Raw genomic sequence first — 18392 nt, 5'->3', positions numbered from 1 at the left:
GCCGGAAGTGAGGCCAGCGGAGCGCCTGTCGCGGCCAGTGCTCATTGGCCGGGGGCGGGGCAGGGGGCGGGGCAGGGGGCGGGGCGGCGCTCGGCGTTCCTTGAGCTGCCGCTTGCCGGTACTTTTGGGTTGCGCGCCTTTGCTGGTCTACCCGCTGACCCTCCAGCCGAGCTGCATGCTGACGGCCTCCTCACCCGCTCGCTCGCCCCTTCCCGCACCGCCCGGCCTGGTATGTGGGGACGGGGACGTCGGGGGGGCCGGCTCCCAGTGGGAGCTGGGGGTGGGGACTGAGCGACCCCCGGACTTTCTCCCCTCTCGCCTCCCCTCCCCAGCCGGCTGCAGGGGGTTGAGGGTGAGATTCGCGGCCCCGGACTCCTCTCATTGGAAAGACTTGTTCTCTCCTCCGGGAGCCCCAGAGGCTCTGGGCAGCAACCCGGGTCCGCCAGCCCGGGTAGCGGGCTCAGTGCCCGCCATCACGTTACTCCTGCAGAATGGGTTCAGAGTCACACTCTGAGTTCTGGGGACTCACGGGGCGCGGAGCAGGATTGAGAGGCGGGATAAGGGGGAGAAATAATAGAGAAAGCAGGATCCGCCCCACGTCGTAGGCTTTTGTGGCTTTCTTTTTCCACTTCTTCCTCGCTTCACTCATTATATCTGATATGCCCTTGGCCCCAAAATCTACCCTAGCCCGGGTCTGCTTCATCTGAATCTGACATTGGACGATAGGGGATCCTGGGTAAATTTGGACTACTCATTCTCTAGGCTTCGGCTGTCTCATCTGCATGGGGTGCGGGCGGTTCTCTGGATGACCTCTTTGGGACTTCACTGCCAATAACAGCAGTTTTCTCCTAGGGCAGGTGTCCTGGTAGAAGAGTGGCCGGCTCTCAGATAGCCTATGCTCTTTAGACTTAGTTTAGCCTGGGAATAGCGAAGTGACTGGGCAGTCAACCTCACTTTTCTGTGCCTTGGTTTCCACATTGGTAAAATTGGACAGCTGTTATCTGAGTGTGAGGCCTCCTCTGACCACTGTATTTAATATTGCACCCCACTGACTCCCTCTCTTGTTTCTGTGTTTGTTTTACGTGTTTATTAGTTCTATCTTACCCCTACTAGGGACATAAGTACCACGAATGCAGGGTGTTTTGTTTGTCTTATTCACTGCTATATTCCCAGCTCTAGAACAGTGCCTAGAGCATGCCAGGTACTCAATAAATAATTGGAGAATGTTGCCTGAATAGGAGCAGGTGTTGCTTGTGGTGCCTGTAGCTCCAAAGTGAGTGAGTAGCAGCCCTCTTACTCCAAGGCTGCCCTGCCTCCCTTCCTGCTCTGAATCCTTTCTTTCTCTCTTATGACAGAGTCAAAGAAGGAGGGAAACCCCACAAGTTTTACGTCCCCTCTGACTGCTTGGGCCTCCTTGACCAGATATGGTCCTGCTAGGCCAGGATGGGGGTCTTGAGAGGGAATGATATTGACCAGCCCCTCCTTCCCCAGGCACAATGCCTCACCCAGTACTCCCTCCTTGCTGTTCACCTCATTCTTTATTTTACATAGCACCAAGCTCTGGGTCTTACCTCCTTTCTCTGGGTTCCCCCCATAGCTCCAGGGTCTTGGATATGGATCTTCTTCAGTTCCTGGCCTTCCTCTTTGTCCTGCTTCTCTCTGGGACAGGAGTCACAGGCACCCTGAGGACCTCCCTGAACCCGAGCCTGGAGATCTGTATCCTTTGGGGTTGGAGGTGGGATTAATGAGCTGTTTCTGAGAGGTATATAGATGAGGTCTCTCTGTACCCATTACCCCTTGGGAGATTCCAGGGATGGAGCAGACTCAGCTGATGGGAACAGGGAAGGAAAGGTAAGGTGCTCTAACCAGATGTTTCACTAAGTCAATTTCTTCTAATCCTCAGTTTCCCCATATATTAAATGGAGAGAGCAAGACATATCTCTCAGAGCCATGAGGGCTCTGAGGATTATACATGTGCCTTACACTTTGTGGATGAGACCCTGGGAGGAGATGCAGGCCCTGGCATACTGGGCCACCTATTCTGGGTTAGGCCTTGGGGACACAAAGTTTAGTCAGGATTAGTCCCTGGCTTTGAGGTGTTGACAGGCCTCACGTTGTACTCTGTGATCAGCACTCCAGTGGAAGATGGGAGGGGTCAGGGAGAAATACTGTTCTGTGGGTTTTAAACTAGATCTTGAAAGAATAGAAACTCATGGAGAAGGGTGAGGGGTATCCCAGGCAGAGTGTACAGTGTGAGCATAGGAACAGAAGTTGTGGGAACAGTGGGTAGTTGTGAGAGATGGTGGGAAAACCATGGGAGAGGAGGATGGGAGCCAGATCCTGAGGCTGTTGGTGTGGAATCCTCTGTGAAATGGACAAATGATACATTGCAGGATTCGTAAGCTCCTCAGACCGTTTGTTCTGGGCTGGGGGTGTGGGGGGTCTCAGCCATGGGCATCTATGGCCCTTGCAGATACTCACTGATTAAGAATGGGCCCTCTGGATCTGGACCGCTAGATTATCGAGGCAGGAGTATCAGTGGCAGCTCCTTAACTTAGTGCTGCTCAGACAAGAAGATGTTTGAGGTGAAGCGACGGGAGCAGCTGTTGGCGCTGAAAAACCTGGCACAGCTGAATGATGTCCACCAGCAGTACAAGATCCTTGATGTCATGCTCAAGGGGCTCTTTAAGGTGTGTACAGCAGGGGGCAGCTCATGGCAGGCCTAGTCTTTGATCTGGGCACTGATGGATGAGTAGGAGTTCCCTAAGGGGATGGTGTTCAGTGAGCGGGGAGCTGCATGCACAAAAGATTGGAAGTAGGGTTTAAGTAAATGGAGCTGGGGCTAGTCTGTGAAGGCCTCTGCAAAGCCACTCAGCCCAGGTGGGGTTCCCTCAGGTGCTGGAGGACTCCCGGACAGTGCTCATTGCTGCAGACGTGGTCCCTGATGGGCCCTTCCCCCAGGACGAGAAACTGAAGGATGGTATGGTTTTCCCAATCTCGCCCTCTCCTCCCACCACCTTGATCTTCACTAGCTGCTTCTTCCCTCCTGTTCTTGTCACTCTTTTTTTCTCTCTGGAAGTACCCTCTTGTGGCACCTTCCAAGTGGTCCCCATGGGTGGATGGGCACTTCAGAGCTAGTTTCTTTGTCCCTGATGCAGATGTACTCCCTTGTGCTGTCCTGTGCTGGGGGCAGGGGAGCCAGAGAGGAGCCTCTACGCACTTCTATTCCAGGATCATTGCCTTCTCCACCACCCTGATCCTTCTGGTAGAGAAGATAAGGATTGTTCCCGTTCACAGGAGAAAAAATTGAGGCCTGTTGCGGTGACTGGCCAGTGGGTCAGTTATCAGTGCTCTTTACTACTATTGTAAAAGCCCCAATCCCCTTAAATCCTTTTTGAGACAAGGTGGGACACACGTAGACAAATCAGATAAAAGAATATTCTGTGCCCTTTCATCCCCCCTTCCAAGAATTTCTCTCCAGTGTTAATTTCCCCCCTGTTAACTGGTTATGTTCTAACAATAAAATTTCTGAGATTACGCTGTCTGAGAGAGGATGGAAGCAGCCTTTACATATTGAATGGTGGGCACTTTACAAATATCATCTCTAATTTCCACCGTAACTCTGAGGAAGGCACTATTACCTCCATTTTCCAGATGAAAGAGGACAAGTGGTTTGCCCTGGCTCTTACGTGTAAACCAAGATAACTTCTGAGTTCTTTGAGGTTCAAGATTGTTTTGAAGCCCAGAGGTCTCTGCCCCACCTGTCTCAGACCCAACCTGGCGTCTCTTTGGAGGAGTTTGCTTATCTCTGTGTGTTGCCTGGCCAGTGCTAGTGAGGGCTGCCTGGGCCTTATCTGCAGGGGTCACTTGAACAGGGGCCACCCCTAGGGCTGGGTATATAGTTATTCTTCATGCTAGCTTGGGTTGGGGGGGACCTGCCACCATAATGGACACTAAACTCAGTCTAAACTGACCTGTTGGCCAGAGGAAGGATATTAGTGGGAAAATTGATGAAATTCAAATAAAGTCTATGGGTTAGTTAATAGTCTTGAGTTGATGTTAATTTCCTAGTTTAGATAGTTGTACGGTGGTTATGCAAGATGGTAACATTAGAGGAAGCCAAGTGAAGGAATTTTGTGGTGTATTATGTAAGTCTAAAATTATTTCAAAATAAAAACTTAAGAAGCATTTAAAATAAAATAAAGTTGGAAGAGCATTTTAAAAAACACAACAAAAAACCCAGACATGTTCCCTGGTCATCCTAACACCTGATCCCTCATAGACACTGTACTTGTGTTAACACCAGGGCCCAACTCTGGACATCTGGATACCAAGTTGGGGAGGTTAGGCCCAGCAAAGCCTCATGTGATGCATATGCGTTCATGTGCAAAATGATATCCACTTCTCTGGTCCCCAAAGCAAAGGAGTCTCCTAAGCCTTGAGATGCAGGGGAAAGAGCATGGTCTGGGTTTGCAGCTCAGATTTGCCACTCATTAGCGTCTGAGCCTCAGTTTCCCATGTGTAAAATGGGAACAGCAGCCACATCTCCCTCTAAAGGTGGTTTTGAGGAGTTGGTGATCTGGTGGACATATAGCCCTCAGCGTGCAGTGCACATATGGTCAGCAGCCTATGGGCAGCAGGCACTGTTCCCTTCTCTGATTAGTGGGCTTGCCTCAGTTTTCTGGAGGGTTCCATGGGGCTGGCCAGGAGGGCAATAGAAGGGCATCTGCCCTGGCCACTCATCAGAGTCCTCTCGCCAGCTTTCTCCCAAGTGGTGGAGAACACGGCCTTCTTCGGCGATGTGGTGCTGCGCTTCCCAAGGATCGTGCACCACTACTTTGACCGCAACTCCAACTGGAACCTCCTCATCCGCTGGGGCATCAGCTTCTGCAACCAGTCAGGCGTCTTTGACCAGGGGCCCCACTCGCCCATCCTCACCCTGGTAAGGACTACGGCAGAAGAGGTCCGGGAGCCTTGTGTCTTGTGGTGCACTGTGAGCCGCACATCTGCCTTCACTTGGGCCTGAATGTCAGCCCTTGGTTACCTTTTCTGTGATGACCCTCAGGGCACCTTGAGGTGCCATCTCAAGGGGTTCTGTGCTGACCTGGGTTTGTCACCTGGCTCACGTTTGCCTAAGCAGTGGGCCTGGGTCCCAACATGGAGGGAGTGGCCTGCAGGGAGCAAGAGGGAGAAGGCAGAAGATGACTAGCTTTTCCTCATCTGCAGATGGCCCAGGAGCTGGGGATCAGCGAGAAAGACTCTGACTTCCAGAACCCATTTAAAGTAGACCGCATGGAGGTGAGCTTTGGGGGCCTGTGGCTGTGTTTGCTCTGTCTCTATTGGGCCATGGGAGGTCAGGTCCTGCAGGGGCTGGGGCACCTAGGGTGGAGTATGAGGGCTTTGGACTTGGAGTCAGACCTGCCTGGGTCTGGGTCCAGGAACCATCACTCACTCACTGGTGCTTTTGGACAAGCTGCTGCCACTGTCTTAACCTCAGGCTCCCTGTCTGTTCACGGGTTGTGGACCCCAGCTATGAGGGCACTCATAGACTGTGCACATACCTGTCCCAGTGCATGATAGACACCACATATCAGGCGAATGTCAAGGAAGCCAGGGGAGGTCAAGCCATTCTCCTCTGCCCTTGAATCTCTGAGCACCCAGCTGAGCTTCTGTCCCCCATTCCGGCACATGCTCTTGTCCTGGGTGGCTGAGGTGTGCTCTGAGGGCTGGAGGCTGCAGGGTAGGACGACAGATAGGGACACATAGAGTAGCAGGGAGGAGGGGATCAGAGGTGGCAGCGCAGGGCCAGAGGGGCAAGAAGGAAGGGCTGGAGGACTGGACTCAAGTCACAGGCTCTCCCCTGGTTTAAGGAGGGGCGTCAGGGTCTATGGGGGGGTCTAGGATTTTACCCTGCTTGTGAGCTAACAAGCTAGCTTGCTACTGTTTCACAGATGCTGACAGGTTGGAGACATCAGAGTTTATTACAGCGAAAGCAGTATCTAGACTGTTGGCCTGATCATGTGGGTTCCCCTTGCTCCCCAAGTCCCACAGGGGTGACACAGAGGGGCCCAGGCAGATGCTCTGCATCCAGTGTGTTTGCATTAAGCCAAGGAACACACTGAGCTTGGGAAATTCACTGCCTTTACAGTGAGCAGAAGCAAACCTGCTCTTTGGGGGCAGACATCACCTCCTCCTTTAAGGTTGCTCTCTGTAAATACAACTTGGAGAAATGGCCCATGTACAGAGTAGTCAGGGCTTTGCATTCTTGGTGTACCCAGCAAGAACTTGTAAGGATGCTCAGGGCCGTGGCAGATTGCCTCCCCCACGGTCTACCCCTCAGGCCTTCATGTTTTGGCTTAACTCAAATTTCCACATGGACATGCTATTCAGTCTGATTAATCCAACTGGTAGAGGCTAGGACCAAATTTGTTCAATTTGTCTCATACTGCATTTGATTAAGGCTGCCATCAACAGAACTCGAGCAGGACGAGGCCACCCTGCAGTATTGATCTCAACCATATGTTCCAGGGTCCTGGACTCAGCCAGCTATGATAAGTCCTGGGGGGACCAGTTGGTCTTATATTAGACAATCAGAATGTGGTCTAAGGCCAATCTATTATCCATTACCACCTACACAAGAGTTTAGACTGATCTGCTGATCTTTGATGTCAGTAATTACAGGGGTCACTGGATGGACCCAAAGCAACCCTCATCCCCAGTGGAGAGACATTCTATGGCCCACGGTCTCTCACATGTTACACTTGATTTGGGTCACCATTACATTATTTGACTGAGCCCCGAGGGCAGTGTCACTGCAGAATTGCAGCCTCAGTTGCCCTGCATGGCATAACCTAAGGATGCTCAGGCATCAGGAGAAGCAGATGGATTTGTATCTGTCAAATTGAAACAAGGTTGCACTGGCCTGTGTGTCTGCACAGGGTCACTTCAGGAGCAGGCACAGCAGAATAGTTAAGTACTGACTGTGTCCATGTGAGTTTTCCTATCATGTGGTTGAGAATGACACACCCAACAGCTGGTCAGATTGTCAGCTGCAGCTGCCACTTGGCTTGGGCAGACCCTAAGATTGTTTTGCCAAGTGGTGGTGCTGGATCTAAGGGACAAAGAGGATTAATTGTTCCCCACACCTCCTGGGATCTAAGGCGTCCCCTCTCCAGATGCCAGGATTATTGCACAAAATCCATGTGTTATATCCCAGGACCTATAATTTCACTTTTTCTCCAATCATCCCTTACTTTCACCTAGACCTTTTGTCCAGAAGGGTCAGATGTGAATGAGACAAGGGCATTTTTACAAAATTTTCGGAGATACATTATATCTTCCATCTTGGCCCACATGGGCCCTACTATTCCAGCCAGGGACTCTAGGTGGTCAAACCAGAAAAACAGAATCTTCTGCTTTGTGCCAGTCCATGGTGGCAGGTGTGTTGCCACATCTGATACAATGATGCATTTAGGTGGCAATGCCAGTCAACTGGGCAGTGTAGGCTTGGTCAGCATTTTGATCCTGGTCAGTCTCATCAGAGAATGGGCCATACTCTGGGCATCTAAATGAGTGACCAGGACTGTGCATTTGTCAAGATCATTGTCTGACTGGCCTTTATGACAGTTAGCCTTCCAGTGTTGTCACTGGGGCTAGATGGCTGTTGCTGCCCAGACACCTGTGTCGAGGGTTCCCAAAACCACCACAAGTTTGATGATTCACAGGACTCAATGGAGTTGTTCTCACAGCTGTGATTTATTACAGCAAAAGCATACAAAGTAAAATCAGCACGGGGAAAGGCACCTGGGACGAAGTCTGAGGGAAACCAGGTAAAGCTTCCAGGAGTCTGCTCAGTGGAGTAACACAGGACACAATTCCCCCAGTAACAAGTTGTGGCAACACGTGTGAATAGTTGTCTTATCAGGGAAGCCAATTAAAGACTCAGTGCCCAGGATTTTTATTGGGAGCTGGTCATGTGGGTACCCTCTGCTTCATGCATACCAAAATTCCAGACTCCCAGAAGGAAAGCAGGTGTTTAGGATAAACCACATTGTTTACACAAATAGCTTAGGCACAGTGAGCCACTCTTATCCATTAGTGTGGTGGGAACCCTTCGAAAATCCAAGTTCTCAGATATCAGCCAAGGGCCGACCTTGGAAGCAGGCATTTCAAGGATAGCAGTCACATTGGCTATGTTAACTCTTTTTCTGCACAGCACCATTAGCTCTTAATTTAGGTGAACAATCAGTGTACCAAGCCTGAGTATTTAGAGGAACCTCTGAATCATGGGCCCTGTTGAGTCAGTGGCTTTGCTTCAGGCAGCAGAGTGGAGGATATGGTTTTCCCCACTAGGGTAGCTGCCACCCCTTCATGTAAAACTGAGATGACACATGCCCCAAAGTTGCTTGCTGCAATCACAACCCTGATAAATGGCCTGGGTAAGAACAGTCAGGGCTGGGTTCTTGGTGCACTCAGCAAGAACATGCAGGGAGGCTCAAGGCCATGGCAGATCACCTTTCCCAGTGAAGGGGCGTCCATGGAGATGCTTTATTGCTGTGATGCTGGGTCTCCTTGCCCTGCAGGTCATGAATGCCTCATACAGGAGGAGAGGGAGAACATGGGCCACAGAGAGGATGGGTGCCAGGATACATTTAGTTTAGCTTCATCAATATGTGTTGTGCTTGGATATAACCATAGCAGCAACATACTTTCCTGACTTCTTATTGGCTGTGGACTGTCCAAAGAATTTACTCCCATTTTGGTATCCAATGTGGACCTGTCCACCAGCAGCAGCCCAGGTTTGCTCGTCTCCCCTCATGTGCTCCCTCCATGCTGGTGAGTGTTTTGGGAGTCCTCTCCTACTTATGTACCCATCAGTAAGCCAACTCGTATCAGGTGGTGTGCTGCCCACTGTCCCTGTCCAGAAGGAGCTAGCCCTCTCCCTGCTCTTCAGATGCTCAGTCTATTGGGGAAGGCTGCAGGGAAACACAGTCCCTATCCAGTGTGATCACTGTATCAGTGGATGAAGGAAGCATGATGAGCCTTGGGACCCCTGAGAGGGAGACTGACTCAGCCTCAGCAGGTAGGCGATGGAGGCTCTGGGATAAATAAGAGTTGCTGGGTGGACCAGCTCAGGGAAGACCTTCCAGGCAGATGGACTAGCTTGCACAAAGGCTCAGAGGCATAGGAGATGCATTCATTCAGCATTTAGTGAGCATCTAACTGAATCCTAGCCACTAGAGAAGCATACTAGCCCTGTCTCCTGGGAGTGGCACTTTAGTTGGAGGAGACAGATGGTCAATTAAAAATATATAGTATGGTAGGTGGTGACAAGGGCTAAGGAGAAAAAAGTAGGGGGATGTGGTTAAGGAATTCCATGGACAAGGTGGGGGTACAGTTGCTGTTTCACCTGACTGGGCACTGAAGTTCTGACTGAAAAGACCTGAAAGAAGTGAGGGAGCCAGCTGTGTATCTGGGGGAAGAACATTCCAGGCTAATGGAGTGGCAAGTGCAAAAGACCCTGAGTTGGAAGCATATTTGGAGAGGTGGGGAGTGTGAGAAGATGAGGTCAGAGTTGTAGACCAGATCACAAGACCCTTGGAGGTCTTCTCAGGAGCTTTGGCATTTAATCCAAGACATGGAGAGCAGGGTGATAAGCTCTGACTGACCCCTTTAAAGGATCAGCCTGTTGCTGTGTGGAGAATAGTTTGGGGGATCATGGTGGAAACAAGGACACTGGGGAGGAGGCTGCTATGCTTGTCCATTTAGGAATTAATGATGACTTGAACCAGGGTGATAACAGTGGGGCTGGTGAGGAATAGTGAGATTCTGGTTCTGTTCTGAAGGTAGAACCAATAAGATTTGCTAAGGAAGCAGATGTGGAGTGAGAGAGATGCACTGATGACTCAGATTTTTGGTCTGAGCATGTGGAAGAATGGGGCTGCCATTTCCTAAAATGGGCAGACTCTGGTGGGACCAGGTTGAGGCCTGAATTGGGGATCAAAACTTTGTTTCTGGACCTGGTGAATATCTGAATGAAGATGTCAAGGAGGCAGTTGAATATATGACTCTAAATTTCAGAGAAGAGGTTGAAACTGGAGCTACAAATGTGAGAGTCATGCTTACGAAGAGGATATTGATACCACTGGAGCAGATCATGTCCCATCACTTGGGGAGGGTTGGGGTCAGGGCAGATAAAGCAGTGGTCTGAGGACTGAGGCCTGGAACGTACGTACTGTAGTTAGAGGTAGGAGAGTGAGGAAGAACTAGCAAAGAATCCCGAGAAGGAACAGTCAGTAGGATAGTAGCAAACCCAAGAGAGAGTTGTTTCCCAGAGGCCACGTGAAGAAAGTTACAGGAAGGAGGGAGCGATTGGCCTGTCAAACACTGCTGGAAGTCAAGGAAGATGAAGCCTGAGAATTGGCTGCCGGGTTTAGCAACATGGAGACAGGCCATTAGAGATCTTAACAAAAGCTATTTTGGTGGAGTGGTGGGGACAAAAGATTGGATTTCAAGAAAGTGAGGGGTAAGGGAGTGGAAGCAGCAAGTACAGACCAACCTTTTGGAGAGTTTTTTTTTTTTTCCCCAAGAGGAGCAGACCAATGGGAGAATAGCTGGTGGAGAGTGTGGGTTCCAGGAGAAATTTTAGTCAGATAGGAGAGACCCATGAGGGAGGAAGGACTGTGATGGTTCAGCGGTAGGAGAGTTGCTGGAGCCTCATCCCTAAGGAAGTGAGGAAGGAAAAGAGATCTGGTACCAAGGGGAAGGGTCAGCCTTGCCTGGAAGGCTGTGGACACAGAAGCAAATGGGTTGGTGAGTGTGGCGGTGGGAGCTTGAGGAAGTTGTCTCCTGAGTGCTTCCACTCTCTGTGAAATCGGAAGTAAGGGCATGGTCTGCTAGTGAGGAGGCTCTAAAAGAAGGTGTGCTTAGGAGAGCGGGCTGACCAGGGCAATGTCCTGGATTGCCAGGCAGCACAAAGGGCCTGCTTGAGGTTAGCATCAGGAACTTACAGTAGGCCTTAGCTAGGCCTAGTGAGGAAGGGATCTGGGAAAGGGATAGGCAGTGTTTCTCTTCTAACTGAACTAGGTTTGGTTTCCCCTGATGAGGCTGAGCCAGTTAGGACTCGGGGAGCCAGGATCTCTGGACTTGCTTTTCCCAAGCCAGAGCCAGAGGGTGTGGGGTCCTCTGTGGCCTGAGGGGTCTCCCAGCTCCTCACCCCTCCCAAAGGGATCACAATTAACTTGTAGGGATAGGAGGTAGAGCGTAGTAGGGGAAGCACTGGGCAGGGAGGTGGGAGGCCTTCGGGCTAGTCCCAGTTGGGCCTCCCACTTGCTGTGTGACTTGAGCACATCGTATCCTCTCTGGACCACACCTTGGTTTCACCCAATCTTCCAGGCTCATGGTTCAATCTAACATGGTAGGTAGATTACTCTACAAGGTGGAGCTCCTAGTTTGTTTTTAATGTCTACATTGATCAAACATTTGTCAAATTTCCCCAAAGGACAGATAAAATGGGCATATTTTACATCATAATTACCTGAGTTTTGGGTACTATTGTATTTCATATTCTAACATGACACATTCATTTAAAAAATACATGCTGAGTGCTATATAAGCCAGGCAGGCCCTGCATTAGGGGCTCGTGGCACAGTGAGCAACACCTGACACCATCCTCTTGTCATGAAGTGTGCCATCCAGTGGGGACGACAGGCACGAAGCAGGTGGTCACAAGGGAGAAGCACTGAGAAGGAGGCAGTCCCCACCCCACCCAGGAGTCAGGGCAGGTCCCCCAGGGCAGTGACAGTTGAGCTGGAGCTAATGTGGCAAAGGGGGCGGGGGCTGGAAAGAGCATTCTGGGCCTGGGCTCACAGCATGTGCAGAGGCCTGGAAGTGAGAGTGCACAGGGAATCCAAGAACCAAAAGGTGGGGAGTGTGAGGGAGGAACAGAAGGTGGGCAGGGTAGGGTGGACCCGCAGATACAGCCGTGTGGAACTTTATCCCCAGTAATGGAGAGTGTGGAAAGGTTTAAGCAAGGGTGTGACATGATCAGATTTGCATTTTGAAAAGATCTAACTGCAGTGAGGAGAATGGCTTGAGAAGGACCAAAGTGAGTGTGGAGAGACCTTGGGAGGCTCCCAGTCATTGGGGAAGAGGTGGAGATGGTGATGGGAGTAGCAATAGGAGAGACAGAGAGTAGTAGATGGGTTTGAGAGATACTTAGGGCTTAAAGTGAGCCAGGCTTGGCAATGGACTCAGTGTGGAGGGAGAGGGCTGGGGTGGGGGCTCTCAGTTTCTGCCTTACTCGCCTAGACTAGGGTCTGGGGCACCACTGTTCATGAGGATGGTTGCTGGAGGAGGACTGAGATTAGGGGAGATGGAGCCATGCCAGGTTTGGGGCACATTTGGGACATCCTAGTGGACGTGTCAGGCCTTTAGATATGGAAGTGTAGATTTGGGGTCTAACTGACCATACAGGCGTAACAGAAGCCATAGGTTTAGATGAGCCAGTCTGGAGAGAGCCGAGGGAGAAGAACAAAGGGTCTGGGGATTGCACTTGAAGAATGCCCCAACTGAAGTCCTCATCCTCCTCCCACCCCGGCTCCCGCCGTGTTCCGCCTCCTTATTGGCACCGCCATCCATCCACTATAGAATCAATGTCCTGGGCACCATTGTCTTCTCCTCTTCTTACCACCTCTTTTTCAGGGTCTGCCAGTTTGACCTCTGATCTACCTGCTTCCTGTGCACTCCGTTGCCTAGACACTGCAACTTGTTTGCAAGCAGCAAGACACCTGCTGTCCCTTACTCTCACCTGGCTTCCCTCCCCTGCTGCTTGAGGGTGTGACAGCCAGGGCTCCAGGGACCTGTGGTTGGCTTGGGGACTCTGCCCCCTCACCCTGGGAGGAGTCTGTTTATTGTTTCTCAGATGCCCCCTGCAGGTTCACTCAGCACCTGTCCCTCTCCCTGAAATGTCCTTCTCTTCCCTCACCCTGTTTGCTCACAAGCTTCAAGACCCACTCAGCAGTTTTTCCCAAGCTCATTTAACTGTCTCCATGTCTGTGGGCTCCCTGAGGGCAGGGCCTATGTCTAAGTAACCTTCCTGTCCCCCCAGCCCCAAGTGGCTTAGCCCAGAGCATACTGTTTGCTGCTCGCAAACTAAATCGGACTGCTCTGTTCTTCCCCTTAGTTCATTTCCAGCACCGACCCATTCCAGAAGGCCCTGAAGGAAGAAGAGAAACGCCGAAAGAAAGAGGAGAAGCGGAAAGAGATCCGAAAAGGCCCACGAATCTCTCGATCCCAGTCTGAGTTATAGGCCTGGAGCAGTCCAGGGTTCAAGGGGTCAGAAGGAGGCCAGTCAAGAGGAAGAGGAGGAGGCAGCATGGCCAGGATGCAGTGACATCGACTGGTGGTGAGAGCCGGTCCCTGTGAGAGGGGAGGCCACATTTACTTGGCCCCCTGCAGCCGGCTCTGAGCTCCCGCTGAAAGGACTGGGTCGCAGAGGGCTGGATTTCATCCCAGGGGCTTCCCTGGAGGAGGCGTCGAGGGGGCCTTTAGAGGATGCTACGCTGCAAACCTAACCCTGTGGAGATACTGGGGGAGGCAGGAGGGATCCTGGGCTGGACCCTCCCCATGGGTTAGGAATGCTGGTCAGCTGGCTGCTGGCCCCACTGTGTCACTAAGCCACCAGGCACAGGTCTCAGCCCCCGGCCTCGGCAGAGACATAATAAAAGCCAGCCAACCCTCTGCGCTAACTGAGGCTGGTTTGGGCCCCAGGGATCTGTGCACCCCTCCACAGGACAGGTGACAAAGGGTCTGGGTGGGACGACCATGGACCCTGAGAAATGTAGAGACCACCTTAGAGGATGTTCCTGCCCTATCAGGAGGAGCCCCTGGCCCTAGCTGGGCAGCAAAGCAGGGACTTGGCTCAGGCCTCCTCTTCCTTTCTTATCACTGTCCTTGATGAAGGATCAGTATTGGGAAAGGATCAGAAGTGTCGTGGGAGGGTGTTTAGCTCAAGATGACCTCAGAGCAACATGATCTCTGTCTTCAGATATCTGGGGATAGTCATTGAGCAGGCACAGGGAAGAGTCAACCTGTCTTCTCTGACAACGCTGGGAGACCCTTAGCCTGTGGGTAGGGGCTGTTGGGGGACAGGCTGCAGCTCTGCAGGAGGATGTGCTGTAATCCTCCTGTAATGGCAGGGCTGCCCCGACCTGGATTGGTCAGACAGCAAGCTCCCTGTCTCAGGAGTTGTGCAAGCAGAGACCAGTGGCCATAGGGCAGGGAAGCTTCAGAAGGAGTTAGACCTTGAGTGAGCAGCTGCCATTCAGTTGTGCCCCTCCCAGGCAGAGGAGGGAGGGGCTCTGGTGGGAAATCTAGCCCGGCCTCTTTGACCTTGCCAAGCCAGGGTCTGCCTCTTCAGAGGAGATAGACACACGCCCATCCCCAGAATCCCTAGCCCCCCGCAACTGACAAAGCCCAAGGGAGACCTGAGTCTTGCTTGTCTCAGCCCATTAGACTTGCTGAGTGACCCTGGCCACCCCTTCCCTGTTTTGTGGCTTCACTGGCAAAATGAATTTGATAATGTCTGAACTCTTTGCCCAGCCCTAAACTGTTTCTCTGAGGCTGGGGCCGGACTTGTCAGTGACAGGTGGTTCTTTGTTTGTCCCATAGACTTGTTGGGTACCCACTGTATGCGCAGCCAAAGAGAGGGGCCCAGTCTTACCTGTCTTCACCTCTGCCCCATCTGGCACCTTCATCCTCCTGGGCTCTTCCTTCACCACCTTCAGCCTCTCTCCATCTTGGTCAATTCCTTCCTCTCTGCCCTCAGATGGGCCCAAGTTTTCTCATCTGACACCTTCAAACAAACAAACAGAACCATTCTGCTTTCCCCGCTCTCCTTCTCTTTGCTGCCATTGTTGACTGTTGTGATCACTTGTTCGCAGAACTCCACCTTGAGTCTTACTGCAGGCACAACCTGCCCACCTCCCCACCAGGAGCTATAAAGGCCTGAGGGCACTTCTTTGTCCAGCCTCCTTGCAGCTAGGATTTAGTTCTGTGACTGAAGTGCCACCAACCAGATGCACCAGCCTGTGTGGAAGTTGTGCTGGTGGGAGGCAGGAGCCACAGGTACCAGGGGCAGCAGTGGGGACATTCTGGTGGCCAGAGCCGCACCAGTGGTGCTCAATGGTGGCCAACAGTGATGTCTTCAGTGGTGTTTTCAGAGTGCTCTTGGATGTTGTTTCTTTCTGCTGAGCTTCCAGGCCCAACTTGAGGCATCCCTGGAGAGTCTGGGAGCTCCCCAATATCCTCTAACGCAGGGTTTCTCAACAGTGGCACTATTTACATTTGGGGCCAGATAATTCTTTGTTGTGTTTGTGAGGAGGGCTGTCCTGTGTGTTGTAGGATATTTAGCAACATTCTTGGCCCCTATCCACTAAGGCCAGTGGAATCTCTCAGTTAGGACAACAAAAAATGTCTCCAGACATTGCCAGATGTCCCCTGGGGCAAAATCTCCCTGGTCCTCAGCCCTTTTCCTTCCTTATCCCAGCCTCACATCTTCTGCTGTCCCCAATCACTGCCCTCAGAGAGATGCTGTTGACAGCTCCTTCTTCTGGAGATGATCCTCCCAGGCTTTTGGGCCACTTGTTGTCTTCGTTCTCTACCCTCAGTCTGAGTCTGTTCTGTCTCTTCCTGATTCCTCCTTCTTCACCTGCCCCTTAAATGAAGAGTTTTTTTCAGCTTAGTCTGTCCTCTCTGCTCTTTTGTTCTTGGCAGCTGCATCCTCTAAGACCCCAAAGCTGATGGTACCTGCCCTGTTGCCATCTGATGATAACCCTCAGTCCTTATGTTTTAGCTTATCCAAAATCTGACTTGTTATTTCCCACCTCTGAGCCTCACCTCTGTGTTGAACAGTGGGGTACATGCTCTTGCTTAATTCTGGAGGAAGTGACACCTGAACTGAATCCTAAAAGATTGTGGGAGGAGGGAGAAGGAGACAGGCACTGTGAGCAGAGGCCTAAAAGGGGAGGCGTGAAAGGTAGCAAATGAAAAAACGTGCAAAGTTCTCTTCTGTGACCTGTAGTGAGTACCCAGTCTGTGGTGGACGTTCCGGACGTAATGGTTTTCAAATGAAGAACCGAGGTCCTGACATGTCTAAGGCTGCTCCACCCCTGAGAGCCAGCCTCTGTTGTCTTCCTGGCCAGGGCAAGTGCTAACTGGAAGAGATGTTCAGTTAGGTGAGATCCAGGGTCAAAGGGAGAATGTCCGTGTTTTTGCTGAGGCTGGGTCTAGTGCAGCCATCTTTTTTCCGCAGTTTCTACTGAGCCTTCATTTGTGCCCCCTCAAGCCACTTTACTAGGCACCACAGCCTCTGGGACAGGTCCAGGTGGAAGCCATGGGAACAGCTGCAGAGTGGGAGGCACTGTGCCCACTTACCTGACCTCCTGGTGCTCAGGCAGCCCTCTGCAGTTGGCAACGGAGGCTCTGGGATGGGAGGGCACTGGACCAAAGTGAGTCATATGGTAGGCTAGCAGACAGTTACCCTACAGGGTGGGGACACTGTGAGAACCACTGAGGCGCAGTTGAAGATGGTACTGTCCAGCTCAGTGCCTGGTCCAGAAAATGGCAGCAGGGTTTGGTTTTTTGTTTCAGGGTGAGATTGGTATAGCCTACACCAACTCTCCTGCATGTAAGCAATGAAGAGAACATCCTTGTCTTTTTTTTTCCAAAAAATAAGACACTTGATTTCTTATGTTACACATACATGTTCATTATAAAAAGTAATTTAGACAATACTGAAATACCAGTTCATCCTAAATCCCACCACTCCCATAATCGTGACTAACACTCAGCTGTTGGGCCTTCCATCCTGTTTGCCCTTCATGTGAGCACATAGATCCCTGTTTTTTCAATACAATAGCTATCTGTATGTGCACTTACTATATGCCAGGCTTTATGCCAAGTGCTGGCTGGCAGCAGATCATCTTGCCTCAGGGCCTTTGTCCATGTTGTCTATTCCCCTGGCTATGCCAGATGCGGTTCTCTCCTCATAACTTTAGATTTTATCTTAAACTCAGAGTTCTTTCCTGACATCCCAAGTCAGGTTCCTTGTTACAGTTTCATCACACCCATTCCTTTCCCTTGATCATTTGTACCATTATCTATTACTTATTTTTATTTTTGTTTAATGTCTGTTTTCTTCATTAGACTGGAAGCTCTCAGAGGGCAGGAACTGTCTTTTTGCCTGCCAGAGATGTTTAATAAATACTGTCGAATGTGCAAATGATCTCATTTAATCTTCACAACTATGAGGGGGCACTATTCCCTTGCCCCCGTTTTAGAGATGACAAAACTGAGGCTTAGAACAATTATTTAACCAGCCCCAGGTCACACTGCATAAGTGCATTCGTATCTGCCTCCACACAGCCTGTGCACCGTTAACAGGGAAACATCTGCCTCTCACAGACTGGCAGGAAACGTACTTTCACTTTTAACAATATATTGTGAAAGTCTTTGTCAATAGATATACATTTATGTACGTAATATTTAACGATGCTATGGTACTCCATCGTGTGGATAGAATTTATTCATCCAGTTGCATATTGGGCTTCCCAATTTTTCCCAGTTATAGGGGACTTTGTGATGAACGTCTTGCAACACATTCTTGTGCACTTCTTTAAGTTCTCGTATTTTTATTCCTTAGAATAAATTCCTAGCAGTTTGTTTACATCGTGACCAGCTGCAACATGGGGCAATGAGGTGCTTAAAGAGTGAGAATCCGTGGGTGGGCTGCGCGTCAGAATCCCTGCGGAACTTTGTCAAAACGCTCATGCCCGGGCCCCACCTCAGGAGGCTTGCGGTGGCCCGGGCACTGGCATCATTTTGAAAGTCTGCAGGCGGTTTTGAGGCTCCGGGGTGAGAACCTTTGGAGCAAGAGCGTGGTCGCGGCAGGTGCAAAGGCGCGGAGGTTGTAAAATGCGCTCTGCACTTGGGCAGTTCGCGGTCCACGCCGGGCCTCTGTTTCCGCCTTTGTAAGAGGCTTGGGAGGAAGGCGACTCCTCCGGGCCCCAGTATTGGGGGAGCAGATTTGATTCTGCCGGCTCTCCCAGGCGGGCAGGCGGGGGCGCAGCTGGGAAGATGATGTAATGTGCTTACAACTTGCTCCGGAGGCGGCCAGTGGGCGGGGGTGGAGCCTATTAACCCTTCAACCCCCGGCCGGTGGATGGAGTAGCTTGTGGAGCAGACGTAACGGAAAAGGGAGCGGCTCCTTTAAACCAGGAGAAGGAGGTTGGGCTGAGGATCCGGAGGGCTCTCGTCGCCGCCGCTACGAGGCCGCGAGGGGAGGGACTTCGCTATGCAAATCTGAGCTGCTGATCGATGACGCGCCATCACCC

The 18392-nt window shown here is 51.3% G+C and overlaps 1 protein-coding gene across 1 annotated transcript; it reads left to right on the top strand.

Annotated features, from left to right (window-relative positions):
• The first annotated feature begins 95 nt into the window (after nt 1-95).
• On the top strand, nt 96-17330 carry CCDC134 (coiled-coil domain containing 134). Its single transcript, XM_046646792.1, has 7 exons — nt 96-229; nt 1598-1716; nt 2569-2690; nt 2896-2980; nt 4761-4942; nt 5227-5298; nt 13184-17330. The coding sequence occupies exons 2-7, from the start codon at nt 1614-1616 to the stop codon at nt 13307-13309; spliced, it is 690 nt and encodes a 229-aa protein (XP_046502748.1). The 5' UTR covers nt 96-229; nt 1598-1613; the 3' UTR covers nt 13310-17330.
• Nucleotides 17331-18392: the final 1062 nt, after the last annotated feature.

This window comes from Equus quagga, chromosome 19 (genome assembly GCF_021613505.1).
Source record: "Equus quagga isolate Etosha38 chromosome 19, UCLA_HA_Equagga_1.0, whole genome shotgun sequence".
In the NCBI taxonomy this organism is placed as follows: domain Eukaryota; kingdom Metazoa; phylum Chordata; class Mammalia; order Perissodactyla; family Equidae; genus Equus; species Equus quagga.
Note: the sequence above shows the minus strand (reverse complement) of the source record. Positions and strands in the feature narration are given on the sequence as shown.

What these genes read in the sequence shown, in the direction of transcription:
- CCDC134 (XM_046646792.1), top strand. Translation starts at nt 1,614, where the DNA reads ATGGATCTTCTTCAGTTCCTGGCCTTCCTCTTTGTCCTGCTTCTCTCT. An exon ending in GAACCCGAGCCTGGAGATCT is followed by an intron (nt 1,717 to 2,568) that starts GTATCCTTTGGG and finishes AGTGCTGCTCAG; the next exon opens with ACAAGAAGATGTTTGAGGTG. An exon ending in GGACGAGAAACTGAAGGATG is followed by an intron (nt 2,981 to 4,760) that starts GTATGGTTTTCC and finishes TCCTCTCGCCAG; the next exon opens with CTTTCTCCCAAGTGGTGGAG.